General features: G+C 42.3%; 1 protein-coding gene across 1 annotated transcript in view; it reads left to right on the forward strand.

Annotated features, from left to right (window-relative positions):
* The window catches only part of PTDSS1 (phosphatidylserine synthase 1), a 36707-nt gene extending 21617 nt beyond the window's left edge, over positions 1-15090 (forward strand). Inside the window, exons 7-13 of the mRNA XM_033155615.1 lie at positions 1769-1910; positions 3047-3159; positions 4928-4993; positions 8542-8641; positions 9601-9669; positions 10663-10732; positions 14660-15090. Of these exons, the coding sequence (XP_033011506.1) occupies positions 1769-1910; positions 3047-3159; positions 4928-4993; positions 8542-8641; positions 9601-9669; positions 10663-10732; positions 14660-14769 (670 nt within the window). The 3' untranslated portion in view covers positions 14770-15090. The remainder of the gene's footprint in view (positions 1-1768; positions 1911-3046; positions 3160-4927; positions 4994-8541; positions 8642-9600; positions 9670-10662; positions 10733-14659) is intronic.
* The last annotated feature ends 2467 nt before the right edge of the window (positions 15091-17557 follow it).

The following is a 17557-nucleotide window of genomic DNA, read 5'->3' on the forward strand; positions in this document are numbered from 1 at the left end:
CCATCTCCTGATATTTCTTTTTATAATGCAGTAGATGAAAACTGTATTTAAAGGCCTCCCATTTCACCGCTTGTTTTCCTTATGAAACTTTTGCATACAGCATTCCTAAAACGATTTTCTTTCTGTATACCTCTCCGAGAAAAGAGCCTCTATTCTAAACTTTGATTCTGTACTCCTTAGGAGTGGGGATTAGGAATGTTGTAGCTTTGCACTTAGCCATGTGATTTGGACCTTCAGTCTCTAAAGCTGTCCTTCCTGCATGCCTTACATACTTAGCGCTGCTGCTTTTGTTGAACAGAAAGGAAACAAAACCCACTATCATTGCTGACAGTACCATATTGGCCCGACTATAAGGCGCACCCGCAAATAAGCTGCACCTTTAAAATTCAATGCCTATTTGTGGGTGCGGCCTGCCTCCTGGAACTACTGCGCTGAACAGGGGGCGGGCGGCGCTTGGCACCCTGCTCCCCAAGCCGGTGCCAGCGTTCGGCTCTGAATTTAATTAAATCCACTGGATTTGTTGCTGGAAGCCAGCATTCAAAGAACCCTATGAATGAAAGGAAAGTACCTCTGTTGAAGCACAGTTAAGTTTCCTGCTCCCCATCCTAGCTGCACCTCTTACTGTTTGCCACACACCATGGCCAATAATGACCAAAATGTTAAATAAAAGCATAAAGTGAAAGAAAAGTAGGGCTGTTTTTTCAGATGCACCTCACTACCTGTGACCCAGTTATTGTTGGACTTTGCTGGCTGACTCGGATGGAAGCTGGAGTCCTGCAGTAGACAGAGGGCCACAGGTTCCTCATCCCTGATACACACTCATGGATTCATTTATCCAGCTAACAGTTGATTACACAAGAATCTAAATTAATTTGATGATGTTTTGCTTTTACCAGAACATTGGAAGTCACTTTCTGTGTTACTTCCCGGTTATTAATTTTGAAATGAGTACAACATTACGATTATTTATTTTTTGTTGTTAATTTGATTTGTGTTCAGCTCTAGCTGTGAGGGAGAGTTTTACTCTGAACATCATGGGACATGGGGCAACTCAGGAAGCTGTGAGGGGTGTTTCTAAGTTTCTTAATCTGGTGCTTCTGAGAGCCTTACGCTTTCTTTCACCTCATGGGCTACTGTCCCAGATGGTCTCCCAACCTTCAGGAGCACTGTAAATACAAACAATAATAATTGTTTGGCTGGTTCTGGTTAGTAAAATTTGTGGTTTTATGCTAATTTGCCCTTAATTAGAAGCATGATAATTAAATTATTAACATTAAATAGGGAAGCCTAGACTCTCAGATCTTTCAAACACTTTCCCTCAAAAAAGTGGTGTTTGTGTTTTTTCTCTTTTTCTTTTTCTTTTTTTGAAAGCTTGGTGTTTTGATAGCATTGGAAATTAAGGGATGTTTCCAACTAAGTTATTCTCCAAGCAGACTCTTAAGTTATCCATGTCCATTAATTTAAATGGGTCTACTCTATGAGTAACATGGGCTATAACCCCCAGTTTTCAGCTTTGTTGCATTTGAGGAGCAAATCACGCATGTGGAAAAGTTTGCTTTGGGGCAGGTTTCTTCTGATCGCAAACGTTTGCTTGCTTAATTACAATAGGTCTGCTTCTTAAATGCACCTTTCTCTGCAGCGGGCACACTACTTCTTGTTACAAACCCCAGTATGATAGAGCTGTGTTATTTTACATCATTTGTTACATAGCAATGCAATGTCGATTTCCTTCTCTCTTTTTTTTACTGTTGTCCTTATCTGCTTTCAGGGACATTCACACCACCACAGGTAAAATCAAGAGAGCTGTGTTACAGTTCACTCCAGCAAGCTGGACCTATGTTCGCTGGTTTGATCCCAAGTCTTCATTTCAAAGAGTGGCTGGAGTATACCTTTTCATGATTATCTGGCAGGTAAAACAACAACAGCAAAGCCATTGAAAAGAAAGCCCAGGGAACCTCAGCTAGGGTTGACTGGATCAGGCTGTTTCCTTTTTGTGTTAGTTTCACGTGTGTTCATTCATAAATCCATCCCTTCTCCTTTCTGCAGCAATGCGTAGCTGTTTTTTTTAAAAAAGAAATCCATATGAAAATATGTGTTTGAATCTTTATTTCATCACAATTCATTATTATCATTAATTGCACTTATTAATTGCTTGCTTATGAAAAGTAACTCAAAACGGCTTACAAAAAAGTAGTACATAAAGTAAAACCAGCATAAAACCTAAACAGTAAAAGCTAAAAAACAACAACACATGTTAATAAAAAAGGCACTGAAGGAAGCCAGAAATGTGTTGTTGTTTTTTAAACTTTCCAAATTAAAGCTGTTGGCATGCTGGCTTAAGCTTATGGAACATGGAATCCAACAATATTTCGAGGGTCACAAGTTCCCCATACCTGTGTTAAGAGTATAAGACCAAGACTGGAGAGAACCAGGTAACAAACCCCCACTCAGCCATGATGCTCACTGGGTGACTCTGGATCAGTCACTGTCTCCCAGCCTAATCCATTCCACAGAACTGTTATGGGGATAACATGGGTGGGAAGAGCTGTTTGTGCTGCCCTTAGCTTCCTTGAGGGAGTGTAGCATAAAAAAAATGTTTTAATAAAATTATGTGATACGACAAAACTGTCTGGTGCCTGACACAGAAAATCCAGATGTAGTCCTCATGGTGGTAAAAGTAAGACAAAACAATTTAATCATTGACAAGTGTGATACTTTTTATTGGTATTACAAAATCTGCTTTCTCATGCTATATAAAGGTAGAGCCAGATGCAATAAGACGTTGCTTTTGCAAAGAAAAGTAAATTGACTCCATAGTTGTACACACAGAGAGAAAAACGAAGCAGTACGTTTATCTGGCTCCCAAACACAGCCATTTACTGTTCCTAATGTGGACAACAATTCTCCACAGGCCACCAAGAGTGCCATATGTTTATTGTCCTGGAGCAGACCGTAAGCAGTTGCTAAGGAGTTGCATCTGTCTTATTTGTCTAGGATATCAAATGTTCCCAGCTTATTTTCTTCTTTCTGTTTCTTCTTCTTTTAGTTGACTGAGCTGAACACATTTTTCTTGAAACATATCTTTGTTTTCCATGCAAGTCACCCCTTAAGCTGGGGTAGGATCCTCTTCATTGGAATCATCACAGCGCCCACTGTGAGGTAATTTTTGTTCGTTTAATCTTCCTCACTGTGAAATTGCTGGGCAGCAGCTGAGGACCTCGAAATGCCTAGCTCAGAGATTGGGATTGTAGCCCTACAGTTGTTGCTCACCAAGCCAACTGTGGTTGGTCGGAGTTGGAATCCAACAACATCTGGGTGGTCACAGGTTCCTTGCCTTTGCTCCAGCCTATTTACTTTTGGAGATTAAAAAAAACTGGTTTGGACGTAAAGCTAAACCATAATTTAGTGTTACACACATGAGCAGCAACTAGCCTCGTGTTCATGTCTTCCTCCCCTCCCAAATGAGAGGGAGATTGGAAACTTCTGCCTCTGCTTTTAAATTAACCAGGGTGTTCCATTATCTCCAAACTAGGGAACTCTGCTTAGCTTAAAACAAGCCACCGTTTGATCTTCACTTGTTTGAAAAAAAGCCATGCATTCGTACCTTGTGTTACGAATGCTGCAGGTTGTGTTTGTCACGGGTTACAAACCTGCAAGTACCAGAACGGGTTACTTCCGGGTTTGGCGGTTCGCGCATGTGCATACGTGTCAAATGACATCACTCACATGTGCAGAAGTGGCGAATCACGTCACGCAGATGCGCAGATGCGGCGCTTCATGATACGGACTGCTCATGATGCGAATGGGATCCCGTTCGCATCCAAAGGTACCACTGTACTTCAAACTAACCAGAATCTTGAAACAGGAAGCAGCGCTTCTGACCTCCTTCTCACAGCTTTGCCAAAGGAAAAGTGGAGAGCACATAAGCCCCAGGCTCACTGCTGCTATGGTTTAGGGCAACCTTCCTCAACCTGTTGCTCTCTCCATCAGTCTTTCAGAATGGGCAATGGTCAGAGGTGGTGGCACTTGTAGTCCAAAATCCCTAGAGAATGCCAGGTTAGGGAAACCTGGCTTGGTATGTCCAAAAAGAGCCATAGGGCATTCCACCCAATTGCTCACTTAAAAACTAATACAATTAAATAACAAGCATGTCAGGGAATGTAAAATCACCTGTAAAACAGCAGGTGAAATGATAGCAAGTGTGTTAGGCAAAAGTATATTCCAGTTGTTCAATAATTCCTCACACACCCCCTGGCTACAAGCCTGAAAAGCTTTTAACGCAATTCTGTTTCCCATTCAACAGATTTCCATGCAGTGCAGTTTTTTGTTGGATGTAAAACACACTTTTATTCAGTGGGGCTTACTCCGGGTAAGGGTGCAAAGGATTACAAGCCTTAGTTCCCATTGTTCAAAAGATCTCTGTCCTGAATCGCTTCTTAATTTCTAAACTCTGATTCCTTCTTTCCTCAGTCAAATCTCACAGGAGCTCAATTTTAAAAGGAAAAAAGTAGGAGAAACAACTTAAAATATTAAAATAGAGACAGTTGGCAGAAAATGCAGACGTGTCACTCTACGCTTAGAGCTGTGGCTGCTTTGTGCTCCTCTGCATTCAGGCAAACAGACATTCCACTGACATGCTAGCTGACTTCTGCCCACTTTCTCATCCTCAGTTGTACATCCCTCCAAGTTTCAGTCATTGGTTTACAAATGTCACATTTACTTGATCTCCAAGATAGCATTAGAGAAGTTTGAGGTACGGTTTCGGAGTTCTAGAATATGGCTGAGCCTTTACCATGTTCCAAGTAATTGAGTTGCTTTCTCCAAAAACTGAATATCAGCCCCCCCCCACCCCTGTTTTTGCTAACTATAACCTACATGTGTGCAACCTATCTGTTTCATTGAAATTTTCTCCTGTTTTTACTTCCAGGCAATACTATGCTTATCTCACAGACACACAGTGCAAAAGGGTAGGAACTCAGTGCTGGGTGTTTGGGTAAGTTTTTGTTGCAGTTGAAAACATTGAGACTGTTATAGTGTTGACTCAATGACAAGAACAACTTTGCATCCTGAAAGCTTTTAATTACATGCTCCGTGGGGGTTCAGTTTCTATTTATTTATTTATTTGTTGTTCTCATTTGCTCTCTGTGGCAGATATAGGGATGCAAGGCAGATTCCTATCCTGGCACCAACCAGGCCTGCTTGACTTTATCCAAGTTGCTGCCCCACAGCTGCACACATTGGCAGCTCTGCTAGCACATCATCCATGTGTTGGGGGACACGAATGCAGAGAGGAAGGCTGCTAAACATGTAGAGGCTGTCCCGGGGAGCAGGAACCATGGCTAGTCATACTAGCATTTTAGTAATATTTCAATAAGTATTTAATAGAAAAACATAACGTAAAACTGGGGGGTGGGGGGAAGCAGTCTCTCTCAAAGCTCTATAGATATTAAAATTCCCAAATCCCTAACAGAGCTGACCATTCCCAGCACCCTTAAGCAACTACAGTTCCCAGAATTCTTTGGGGGAAGTCCTGTGCCTTAAATGTGCCTTAAATGGACAGTGTGCACACAGTCTCGGTTGGTTCTGTTTGTGGCACTCTGTAACGTGAATTCTTGGGGGGGAAAGGGGGCGGAGCATATTGGCGTGTGAAGAAATCTGGTTTGGTATGAACTTGATGACCCCCCCAGGCTATTTCCAGCTTTCTGTGATCCTCTGGAACCGATTGTTTTCCTCTCCTGCACAAAACATAAGAGAAAAGGAAACAAATTGGTGTAGAACATCCAAGCCTTTCAAAGGAAGGTTTTCAGCTCATGAGGTTACAAAAATAGCAGTGTTCAGATCAGCATAGTCTGCCCTTGTTGAGAAGGTCACGCTGAGCTAATGGGCCCTGAGGGACTTCTAAACTGCTGCTTTGTGCCCTTGGCAAATTTAAACAGGCTAATTTAATCAGTTGAATTGGCCATGCTTAGGAACATTCCCATGTCATCACTTACTTCATGCAAGATCCATCCTCCAAGTCTCATTCGTATTTTTGCTCCACTTTTGGCAAAGAAGAAGAAGAAGAAGAAGCCTGCTTTCCTAAGTAGGCCTACTATTTGTTGAACAACACCACTGGCATTAAAATTAAACAGGAAAGGGGAGGCAGGGTTTGCCTTCTAGAAAGTTTAGTGGGCTCTCAGAGTGGAGACATCTAATTCTGTCCCGTTTATTTATTTATTTTACTTCAATAGCTGTTTAAAACCACCTTTTTAGGGTCATTACCTTTCCGACGCAGCCCAACATAATAATGGCATACTAAACTTTCCCAGAATATGCCCCCTTGCCCCTGATGCCCTCCCTAAATATGCCCCACCCACCCCTGAAACCTTCCCAGAATCTGCCCCCTTCCCCCTTAATCCATTCCAGAATCTTCCCCCCTTAATTCCTCCCTGAATATGCCCCCTCCCCCCCCCGAGCCCTCCCTGTAAAGAGACCCTTTCTTTCCAAGCCTTCCCTCTTAACCCCTGCCCCCATCCCAGCTCTGCCCACCCTAGAAACTGCCCACTCTGAAACTTTCCCAGAATATGCCCCCTTGCCCCTGGTGCCCTTCCTAAATATGCCCCACCCACCCCTGAAACCTTCCCAGAATCTGCCCCCTTCCCCCCTTAATCCATCCTAGAATCTGCCCCCTCCCCCCGAAACCTTCCCAAAATATTCCCCTTGCCCCCTGAAATGTACCCACAATATGCCCCCTGAGCCCTCTCTTTAAGAGACCCTTTCTTTCCAAACCTTTTATTGGTACTTATTTTTATTTTTGAAATTTACCAGTAGCTGCTGCATTTCCCACCCTCGGCTTATGCTGAAGTCAATAAGTTTTCCCAGTTTTTTGTGGTCAAATTAGGTGCCTCTGCTTACATTCGCGTCGGCTTATACTCACGTATATACGGTAAGATGCACCCGTAAATACTTGCACAATGCTTAGTAGAAGTAAATGGGACTAGAGTTCCCATTTTTACTCTTGGCTATAACTCTTTAATTGCCTGGTGCTCTCTGTTATGAAGCAGGGGAAGGGGGCTGGATTTTAATCCTGCATCAGTTCAGATCGTTTCTTGGTTCAGGGAGCTCAAGACACAAATAAATATAATCAGAGACAGTTAATGTAACAACTTACTGGTATCTCACTGCGTTGTTGTTTTTTTAATGTGGTAAACTGAATTTTCATCTGTCTGGCGAAAGCTGCTTAGTGTCTTGCCAGAAGGATTAGGCTCCCTTCCTTAAGCGTAATCTTAAATCGTAAGTTAAATGAACTTGCTCATCCAGTGAAATCCTTGTAAAATACACTTAAGGAAGAAAAAGAAAGCTCTAAGAGAAATAATGGCCAGTATAGATGTATGCACGCAGTATGCTTAAAAAGGAAAGAGAGGGGGAGAAAAAAAAAATGAAGTTCCATAATTTAAATTCTTCATTAAGAAAACCTGGATTTTGAAACCCATATAAATCATGCAAATTTCTTCTGTTTTGCATAATTTTATTTGCCACTTGTACTAGATCATCACAGAGAGAGGCAAGGATCTATGCAAGACCTCCGTCGCTAGAAACTTTATTCAGCTACCACTCTGGTTTTTGAAATCATCATAAACTTGAGGATTAGAAACTTGTTCATTCATTCTTTTAAAAAATTAAAACAGGGTTTTGGAATCTGTGGTCATCCAGAAGTTGTTGAAGTGTTTATTTTATTTTATTGAATTTATATACTGCCCTGTACCCGAGTTATCCCATCACCCCAACCATTGGCCATGCTAACTGGAGCCACAGGTTCTCCATCCCTGTTATAATGGGGGATACTAGGAATTGAACCCATAGCATGTGCTCTACCACTGAACTATGATGCCACCAGATACCACTTTTATTGACTGACAGAAGCTAGTCTCTTCCTCTCATGGCATGTTCGCACATTCACAACATACTATTTATGTTGCCACCCACCTGCTGATAATACAGAAATGGAGGCATATATAATGCAAATTACCATTCTAGCCCATATACTGTATATTCAGGCGTATAAGACTACTTTTTAATCCAGGAAAATCTTCTCAAAAGTCGGGGGTCGTCTTTATACGCCAGGTGGAGAATCTGCGGTCGAGTATATATCAAACTCTATATTTTAACTGGAAAAGTTGGGGGTTGTCTTATACGTCCAGCCATCTTATACGCCGGAAAATACGGTATATTTTTTACATTTGCATTACAAAGCAGCTCTGACTAAGATATAAAAATGCTCTAAGGGGTTGTTTATTAAGGGGAGCAAAGTTGTAACAAAAAATGGAAGGAGTTTTTGTTAAAGGGCGACGGAGCCTGACCCAAGGTAGAGGATTTATTTTAAAGGCTTTCAAAAGTGAGTTGTTTTATGGATGGCCCTCAAAGCTTATTTAGCCCCCCATAACATGAGAGCAATTTATAAACTAGCTTACAAAATCATGCAAACACCCCCTTCCCCCAGTGAAGATATTAAAGCATGCTCTTAAATTAAAAACAGCCTGTACTTCTTTTGCCATTCCTCAGAGTTATTGGTTTCCTGGAAGCTATTGTGTGCATCAAATTTGGTCAAGACCTCTTCTCCAAAACACAGATATTATATGTTGTGTTTTGGCTCCTTTGTGTGGTAAGTGGCTCTTTATTTTGCACAATGCTTTGCTCCTTAGGTCTTCCTCTTTGGTACGGCAACCATGTTAGTTGCCATGTCTCTGTGGTCATTGGCTAAATGTAAGCCAGAATCTACCCATTAACACAACTTTGTGAAAAATAATAATTGAAGTGGCAGATTCTTCCACCAAGAAATCTATCCCAGCTGTGACATATCTGGTGCTCTGCTGGCATAGTGAAGCTTCTGCCAAATTCTATAGCCAGGGATGGAGGTTCCCCCCCCCCAACCCAAGTGTCTCAGACTCTTCTGGGCAGCCTTTCGGGGATCACACGCCAATGGTGTGTGGGGCCAGAGGAAAAATGGACAGGGCATTCGATGTGAATTTTACCATTACCCAGTAAGCTCTATCCTCTGTATCCTCCATCCAGACAAGAAAAAAAGCATTCACAGATTAGAGTACATATTCCAGCCAGGCCAAAACCATGAAGGGTGGTGTACAAAGCAGGAATGGGGAGGGGTGTGTCACTTGAGGAGAGTCCCAAAGGCCAGCCAGAGAGGCCTGTAGAGGGTCATCCTTTACCTTGCAGGCCAGAGATTCCTAATATTTGCTATAGCCTCTTAAGCAGCAGGCCTCCAGTGTAGAATTCAACCCTAAAATTCATATACATAATTGTGTTTTGTTTAGTTTTTTTTTAATTGGGTGAGAGCCCTTCCTGTTCATAGTGGTAGTGTAAAATAAAAATGTTTGTAGTATAAATAGGTACTTATGTATACACTAGGAAGAGAGGCTCAGTGTTCACCATCATTGTTCATCTCCATGGGCCAGTATCCTTAAGCCAGTGGTGCATTTTAAGTCATCCTGAGGCAACTTGTTGAAAGATGGGGTGTAGCGCCCTGAAGTAATAAAGGAATTAATGTAGAATCTGGTAGGTTTTGACTCTTCTCCCTCCTTTTCATTCCTTTTCCCAATGTTGTAGGCCGTTACTACTTTCCTATGTTTATATGGAATGGTTTGGTATGCAGACCACTACGGACAGCGAGAAAAGGTAATGCTTAACTGGGCACAAGGCACATTTTGAAAGACGCTTGTATGGAAGCCATGTTAAAAGTCTATTTTGCTGAAGCTTGGTGAGGGTAAGGTGTCAAGATTCTAAGGTCTGTTCTTGGATATAGAGAAGAAATGACAAAAAAGCACATTTTGTTATAAGCATTGGTTTTGGTTATTTCTAACAGGTTGGGTCCAGATTTTGCCTTCTGCAGACTGAAAGGCTCCCTCAGTCCTTGGAAGGCTTTTGGTCCAGTGGACTCAGGATGCTGAACTCAGTGGTCCTTTTGGCATGGTGCAGCGGGGTTCTTGAGCTCTGAATTGTAGATCTAGGCAGTCTTATTACACTCCCACAGAATAGTAACTTGATCTTGCAACACCTTCCTTCCTCACTAAACGGGTACTCTTGCCTCATGATTTTGTGCACCTCAATAAATCCTACGCCACATAGATGTGGGTGCTCTGTTACCAAAAAGGATGGGAATTATTCCTCCTATCATATCCCTGCTGACATGGTATTGAGCACCATGTAAACGGGGAAAAACATGGCATTTGTTCATGCATAAATTTAACAAGCCCACTCTTTGCAGGAAGACTTGCATTGCTTAAGCAGAAGTCAGACCCAACTAACTCCCTACTGTGTGGTCATCCCTATCATTCCAGTCTTACAGCTAGGAAAGCAATTTTTTAAATTGCCATTGCACCTGGGCGGAAGGGCAGATGGGAATGCCAAGCACCAGAAGGAGGTCTGAGTTACATAACAAAGCGCAGTGGACCTGATTAAGCCTTTCTCTCTCCCCTCCTAGCTGTTAGACCTACGTTATATAGCCCGGTGTGTACGTTAGGAAGAAGGCAAGAGAAAAATGCACTGTGTATAGTGTTTGACCAGTCATCTCTGTAGTTTTCAGAAAGCACGTTTAATAGAGTTTGCAAGCAATAAGCATAGATGATTGCAAAGGTGGAAACCCCACGATGATCCTCTTTGTCTCCACAGACACTGTCAGAAAGTGAAGACAGCTCATACATCCCAGATGCTTCCTGGCTTAACTCTAAGTTTACTAGAGGTACTGCTGGTTTGTATGGTACATTCTGTCCCAGCCAAATAGTCCTTGGAGATATGTGGGTGTGGGTGTGGGTGTGGGTGTCCACTCTCTCTCACACACAGACATACAAACATCTCCCTCCCCACACACCCTAGTTGTTTCCTTTTCAGCAGCTTTCTTGGCTGAATTCCTAAGTTGCTTTTTTAATGGCCCTCAGATTGATTGATTGATTTAATGGGTTTAATAGACCACCTTTCAGCAGCACGCCAGTACACATTAAAGACGATGCCTAGAAAAATGGGCACCCCAAGTAGCGTGAAGCAGCAACTGGGCTTCGTAGGTCTAGTGTTAGCCTTAAGATCCCAGGGCACTTAGTTCTATGGCACTGAAGATTCTGGGGCACTCAGTGCTTTTTGTAGTATTCTCCCTGGTTCTAGGGTAAATTGGTGCCATTTCCAGCCTAGAAGCGCCAAGGAGCTGTGACGGGAGGCTTCACCACAGCAAGGACAGGCTGTTGGCAATTTACCAGGGAAGCAGGGGCATCTGGCAGGACCCCAGCTGGCTCACACCCTACCAGCCGAACTGCCAGGCGATGTCCGATCCCTGGAGCAGACAAATTCAGTGACCCAGACTTCAAAAGGCTGGGCATGCTATCTGCAGAGTCCATTGCGTAACAGAAGTGGCGCGAGAGGCTTGTGTGAGCATATTTGCAAGCCTTTTATTAAGCATACATCAGGACAAAGAGAAACATGTCTGATCTCCTTCGTGTCCAAAGCAAAAGCAAAAGACTATACACAAAACAGAAGTTCCCAGACATGTGACCTTAAGCAGACATGTGACATGCAACAGTTTCACGTCTGCCCTTAAGGTGGAATGGAATATCATAACACAGGCATCATCACCATGGCGCCACTGATGACTGTGGCAGCGAAGGAGGGATCATGTGCCAGAGATGCTCTTGAGCGTGTGCGCCCTTATACTAATGCCGGCACTTATAAGCCACCTCAAAGACGCACAGGCAAAGGATTGTGAATTTGTGTTTAACATTAAAAATAATTCATGCTGGAAATGGTGGCTTGAAAGAGAATAGATGAACAAAGGGAACATCGCACTTGCCTTGGGTCTGCATTGATCTCTTAATGCCTGCTTGTGCATCGAGGCTTGCTCTCTCTTCTGAATCAGAAGGGTGGAGTACCTGTGGTGCTCCACTTGTTGGACGGCTCCACACATCGTGGTCCACAATGAAAGGGACAATGAAAGTTGTAGTCCTCTGAGGGCCCACATGATCCCCATCCCAGCTGTATAGTGAAATTGGCTGGGGTCGAAGGAGCTACTTCAGATGCTCTCCAACGTTCATGCCCAATGGAAGTTTGTCTGTCTTCTTTGAAGAAATGCATCCTCACCCCATTTTGTGAGTTGGGATGCTACAGGGTAGGGCTGCCATTTGAGAAGCCCAAGTTCAAGCCCTCTTTGGCATGCAGATCCATTTATCTGTTTCCTTGGATCTAGGCCCCTCTGTCCTTATGTCAGTATGAAGAGGGGGATGAAACAACATTACCGTTAAGCATTTTAATAGCCCACACTTTATATAGCAGTTGTTCTCTGTCACGAATTGAAATTTTATTGTAAATGAAACACTTTTTTCTATATACATATACAGGTAAAGAGAGAACATTTATTGAAAAATCAGATTTTTCCTTCTGATTTTCAACATACCTTTTAAAGCTCTATATAATCTTTTTATACACACGTGTTTCTTCTATGTTAAATGAAAACACATTTTTCTGTAATATGATCTCTTAATACAATTTCCTAGCAATTCCTTTCCCCCATCTTTTAGAAACTTCCTTGAAATCTATAAAAATTCTAAACAAAATAAACTTTTATTACAAAATATTACAGTGCTGAAAACATTTTTTCCTTTATATTTTTTCAGCTTTAGTGGCATATTCCATTTTGGCAAGTGGTTATATAAATTAATAAATGGTGATAACTCGTATATTTTATTTAGGTTTTTGAAACATACCAGCATGTTTCTTTCTTGTGTTTAGTTGTTAAGGGGATCCAATTAAAATAGTCTAAAAACTGAATCTTATATGCTAACGGGCACCTCAGTGCTCTGAATTGCAGCTGATGTAGCACCACCCACACAAAAGGGGCAGATTTGGGGGAACCACAAAGGTTTGCAAAAGTTCAAGAAGTATTTTTGAGGTGTGAGGGAGAGGAAGCTCTGCAAAAAGCAGCCCAATGAGGGTTGAACATGTTTAGTGGCCACAGAATCCTTTTCGCCCCCCCCCCCATATAAAAAAATGTATTGTTGCTCCAAATACTGTTCAGACACCCCATCCAAGGTATATTAAACATGCTGCCTCGATGTTGGGGATAAGTTTTTTGTTGGGGAGTTTATTTCCTTTTCCACTTTCGGCTCCAGTGTTCCTTTTCCTTGTTCCCTAATTTTTTCAGCATCATCTGTGTTAAATTGTGTTGTTTTATCTTTTACACATTTCTGTCTGATAACGCCACCATCTATCTACTCCTTCCTTGTTTTCCTTTGCCATTCTTTATTTAACCTTAATAAAGGGTTGGATTAAACTAACGGGCCCCCACTTGCAGAAGCGTGCTCAAGGACTTCTGCTAGTGCAGCGGGACTCCCCTTCCTTCTCCTGTGCCCCCCCCCAAATGGCTCTGGGGCTGTCAGAAGAATCTCCAGAACAGTGTGCAGGGAGGAGAGGGGAAATTGCTCCTTCGGGCAAGCAGAAATTCCTGTGCCGCCGGAGCAATTTTAGCTCTGTGTTGAATTCCTCCAAAGCTTCTAAATATTAAAGCTTCTAAATTTGGAACCTGGGGTTTGAGCGGCTGCTTTGGCAGCCCAAGGAGAAAGTCTCGCCTTCAAACCTGGCCACCTCCTTATGCTACGCACTGCAGGGTGACAAAAAAAAGAGGAAAAAAAGCACACAGGTTGAGTGCTGCCATGTGTTGAGAAAGAGGTCCCAGCTGATTGTCATCCCTGTCCTGATCTGACATCCATGCAGCTGCTTCTCACCCAAGAGAAGTGGCCAAAGAAACTGTATTCTCATGGTGACCAGACTTCTCCATGCAGGGTTCCAGGTAGGCACGGTTAACTGCATGATAAATGTGTCCTGTTACTGTGGTTCCTTTTGCAGCTGTGGATAAATGTGGAATCACACAGCTAAAATTCTACTGCTTGATGCCTCTGCAAAGAAGCTTGCTGCAGTTCCTGGGGGTTGGCTGAGTAAAGAATTTGTTCTGCTTGCTTTCTTCTCAGCCTTTCTCTTTATCTCTTTCGCATCCCACCAACAGCAGTGTCCCATCTGCTTACAGTTGTGCACTGCTCTCATCTCCTACCCCTCACTCTTGAGGATCCTCAAAGTTCACATGCACACCCACTAGATTTTCATAGGGTTTGGGAAGCAGAGTATGGAGACCAGGATCTCGCCCACAGCTTCTGCGTTGCAAACCTATAGATCGTTGTTTCCCAAACTTGGGTCTCCACCTGTTTTCGGACTACAACTCCCATCATCCCTAGCTAACAAGACCAGTGGGCAGGGAAAATGGGAATTGAAGTCCAAAAAAAGTGGGATACCCAAGTTTGGGAAACAATGGTCTATAGAGTTATTCTACCCAAGAGTCCTGCTCCGGCACCTTTTCCATGTGCTAGCTAGCTTAATATCAAGACTGAAGAAAGAGTTGAGACAACTATGTTACATTGTAGGTAAACAATTTTCTTAACAGACGATATAATTTGGGGGATATAATTTGGGAGTTAAGCCACTAGATGGCATACCAGTTTCAACTAAAATCTCAGTATGCGTTAATAAATCCAGAGATTTACATTTGCCGGTAAGAAAAGATGCTCTTTAAAATAACCACATCTCACCTGTATACGTGTGTGTGTGTGTGTGTGTGTGTGTGTGACTTGCTTGTTAGGAACAGAAGACAGTCCGCCCAAACACTCGAGCAACAGCGAGAGCCATTCATCTAGGAGGAGGAATCGCCATTCGAAAACAAAAGTAACCAATGGAATTGGCAAGAGATAGAGAGACAGACAAGAGAGAAGGAGAAAGAGAGAGGATCAGTTTCTAGATTTGTTCCAGAAGTGTGCCTCTGAGAGCAAAGAAGCAAAACTGGGCCTGGTTCTGAACTCCCTGCTTGAAGGTCAACAAGAGAATAGGCGGAGGAGACAGGGGGAACAACATCTTCAGCAACCAGAGTCCTTGGACCTTGTTAACATGGAGCTCATCCGTGTATCGCAAATCATTCGCTGCCGTCACTTGCCATCCATTGGCTCAAATCTTCTGCACTTGACACTCAAAACCGTAGTAATATGTTTAAAGGCAAAATAGTTGCTTGTTCCTGAAGGTTTCCTGTGGTAGTCTTTGTTCAAGTAGTGTGTGGATGCCTTCTGAAGGCCTTTCTTTAATTGAGGACGATAACTCCAAGTTAACTGGCAACCAGTTGTTGTTTTTTGTTTGTTTTTCAGTTGTGGGCTTCTTACATTCTTGTTCGTTTTGAACAGAACCTTTTTGACTGAAAGATGCTCTGCCTTTGTTCTCAATCTGACACCTAAGCTTTTCTGTGCTGTTAGATTTTTTTTCTCCAGAAAATCAACAATTCCATATTTCAGTCAGCAGGGTGCTAAGTATTAGAAAGTACGTCCATGGTTTTTGTTCAGGTCATTTTTATAATTTTGTAACCCTGCTAAATGTTCATTGTATTCATGACATTCTGTTACACAATCAGGGCTGTGTCGACCTTTATTGGCAGGAAGACAGGCCCAGAACCATTGGCACATACATATGTATATATATTGTTTATTTTCTAACTTCTCCGCTGTTTCCTGTATGTTTATCATCACTGCAGCTACACCGTTCTTTTCTCTTTAAAGGCCTAAGCTCCCAACAGCAGCAAAATGATCCAAATTATAAACCAAAATTCATGCTTAAAGCTTTGCAAATCTCTGCCTGGCCTAACACAGCAGTTTACCCATGGATGATACATGGTTCTTTGTATTATTGTGGTGTAACATTTAAAAAAACAAACCACGTTTTATACAAACTAACTCCACTTCTTCCAGGGGTCAGTTTTACAGAATGCTTCAGCAGTTTTTGTTCCCTGGCTTTTTTAAAAATTCCTCCACCCTTTGGAAAATTGGTTTCACAGCATCATTCCCAAGAAATGAAATAATCATAATAATGAAGTATTGAACCCACAAATCTTAAACTGTTGGGATTAAGCCAGTTTTGCATAGATTCTGCTTTCTGTGTTTAGTTGGTCTTTATTAGTGTGTGCCAATCAAGTTGTAGGGCTACTTACTCCAAAAGACATGGCTAAGGTGACCAGTTAAGTGAGAACCCACATCCTTTCCATCACACTTCAGCTGGGAAGAGCTGCTTGCTGTGATAACGTCATGGGATATGCACTGCAAGATATGAAGCATTGTAAAGAACTTCAGCGTACAAGCAAAGTGACTGTAAATAGAAAAAAGACCACCATAATCCATGACTTCTTATGTGCCACAAAGGATCAGCTTTTTGAATGCGCTCACTATGCAGCTGCTAATCCATGGAAAGCTCTGTTTTTCTTTTCAATCGTGAATGTGCAAACTCTTGCATCCAAAGCTGCTATATCCTATTTGCTGCAACTGTGCTGTTACCGGCCTGGGGCAAATATATATGTCTGGAACTTTCCCCAATGACAAATGTTGGTTTCTTGATCATATTTTTGAAATATGTGTACTTTTACATCCGTGTATTCTTAGCATGCTGCATAATTTCCAAATGGGTTGGGTTTTTGTTTTTGTTTTGGTTGATGCTCAAGGTCACTTAGTTTTCTGTCTTAATACCTTTAGAGCCAGTTACTCAAGAGAGACCAATGTGTATGTGTGTGTTTTTCTATTTATTCAAGACCAAAGTCAGAAAATGTCAAGGCTCTTCTGAATGAACATTTCACACTGTTCAGTTTAGTGTTAATAATGCCCATTCTCCCAAAGAGCCTGTCCTGTTTTGCAGAGCCTGCAACATGTAGAAATATGACTGCTGGAGTCAGTAATAAAATTCCCACTCACACTGGTAGAGATGTGGCCCTAGTTATAAGACAGTGCTGCCAATAGCCATGTTTGTCCGCTGAAATTAGTGCTCACGTGCACAGTTAATTATATCCATAGATAAGAGTGCACATGCAGATCTTTGGCAAAATCAGAACTGGTGTTAATATTTTACTGTGGCTGGAAAACAATGCACCTTGTGTTCACTGGGGCTTTTCAGCCTCCCTCTTCCAGCAGTAACTCCCTGACACCCACTTAGCACCCCCCCCCTTCCCAAAATGCTGCTCAGAAAGGTCCAGGGACCATGTGAAGTAGCATCCTGTGGAAGCTGGACTGCTACTGGAAAGGGAAGCCAACATCATAAACATAATTTGTTTGCACACAGATGTACTTCAAATACACACTTTGAATCCTGGGCTGTGTACTTTTTTTTCCATTGAGGAATTTAAAAATACCTTGCATGAGTGAACTCGGAAGGTGGACAGTCTTTAATCCCCATAGAAAGGAAAGCATCCTCTACAAATGTTGTTTCCATATTGATAAATATCAGTTATGTAAAAGTCTTCAAGTATTGTGTGAAATGCAGCATTTTCTGTAGAACCATCGCTTATCCTATCTCAAAGTGGCACATACACACTCAGTTCAGAGTGACGTGTGTGCTCTATGCTTTCTATGGAAATGGAACCTGGTCCACTAGAAAAAAAGCGGGTTTTGATCAGGTCTCAATATGCAATGTGGTCAGACTTGAATGTTTTGTCCCATAACCACCGAATTCCACATCG

This window comes from Lacerta agilis, chromosome 7 (genome assembly GCF_009819535.1).
Source record: "Lacerta agilis isolate rLacAgi1 chromosome 7, rLacAgi1.pri, whole genome shotgun sequence".
Classification (NCBI taxonomy): domain Eukaryota; kingdom Metazoa; phylum Chordata; class Lepidosauria; order Squamata; family Lacertidae; genus Lacerta; species Lacerta agilis.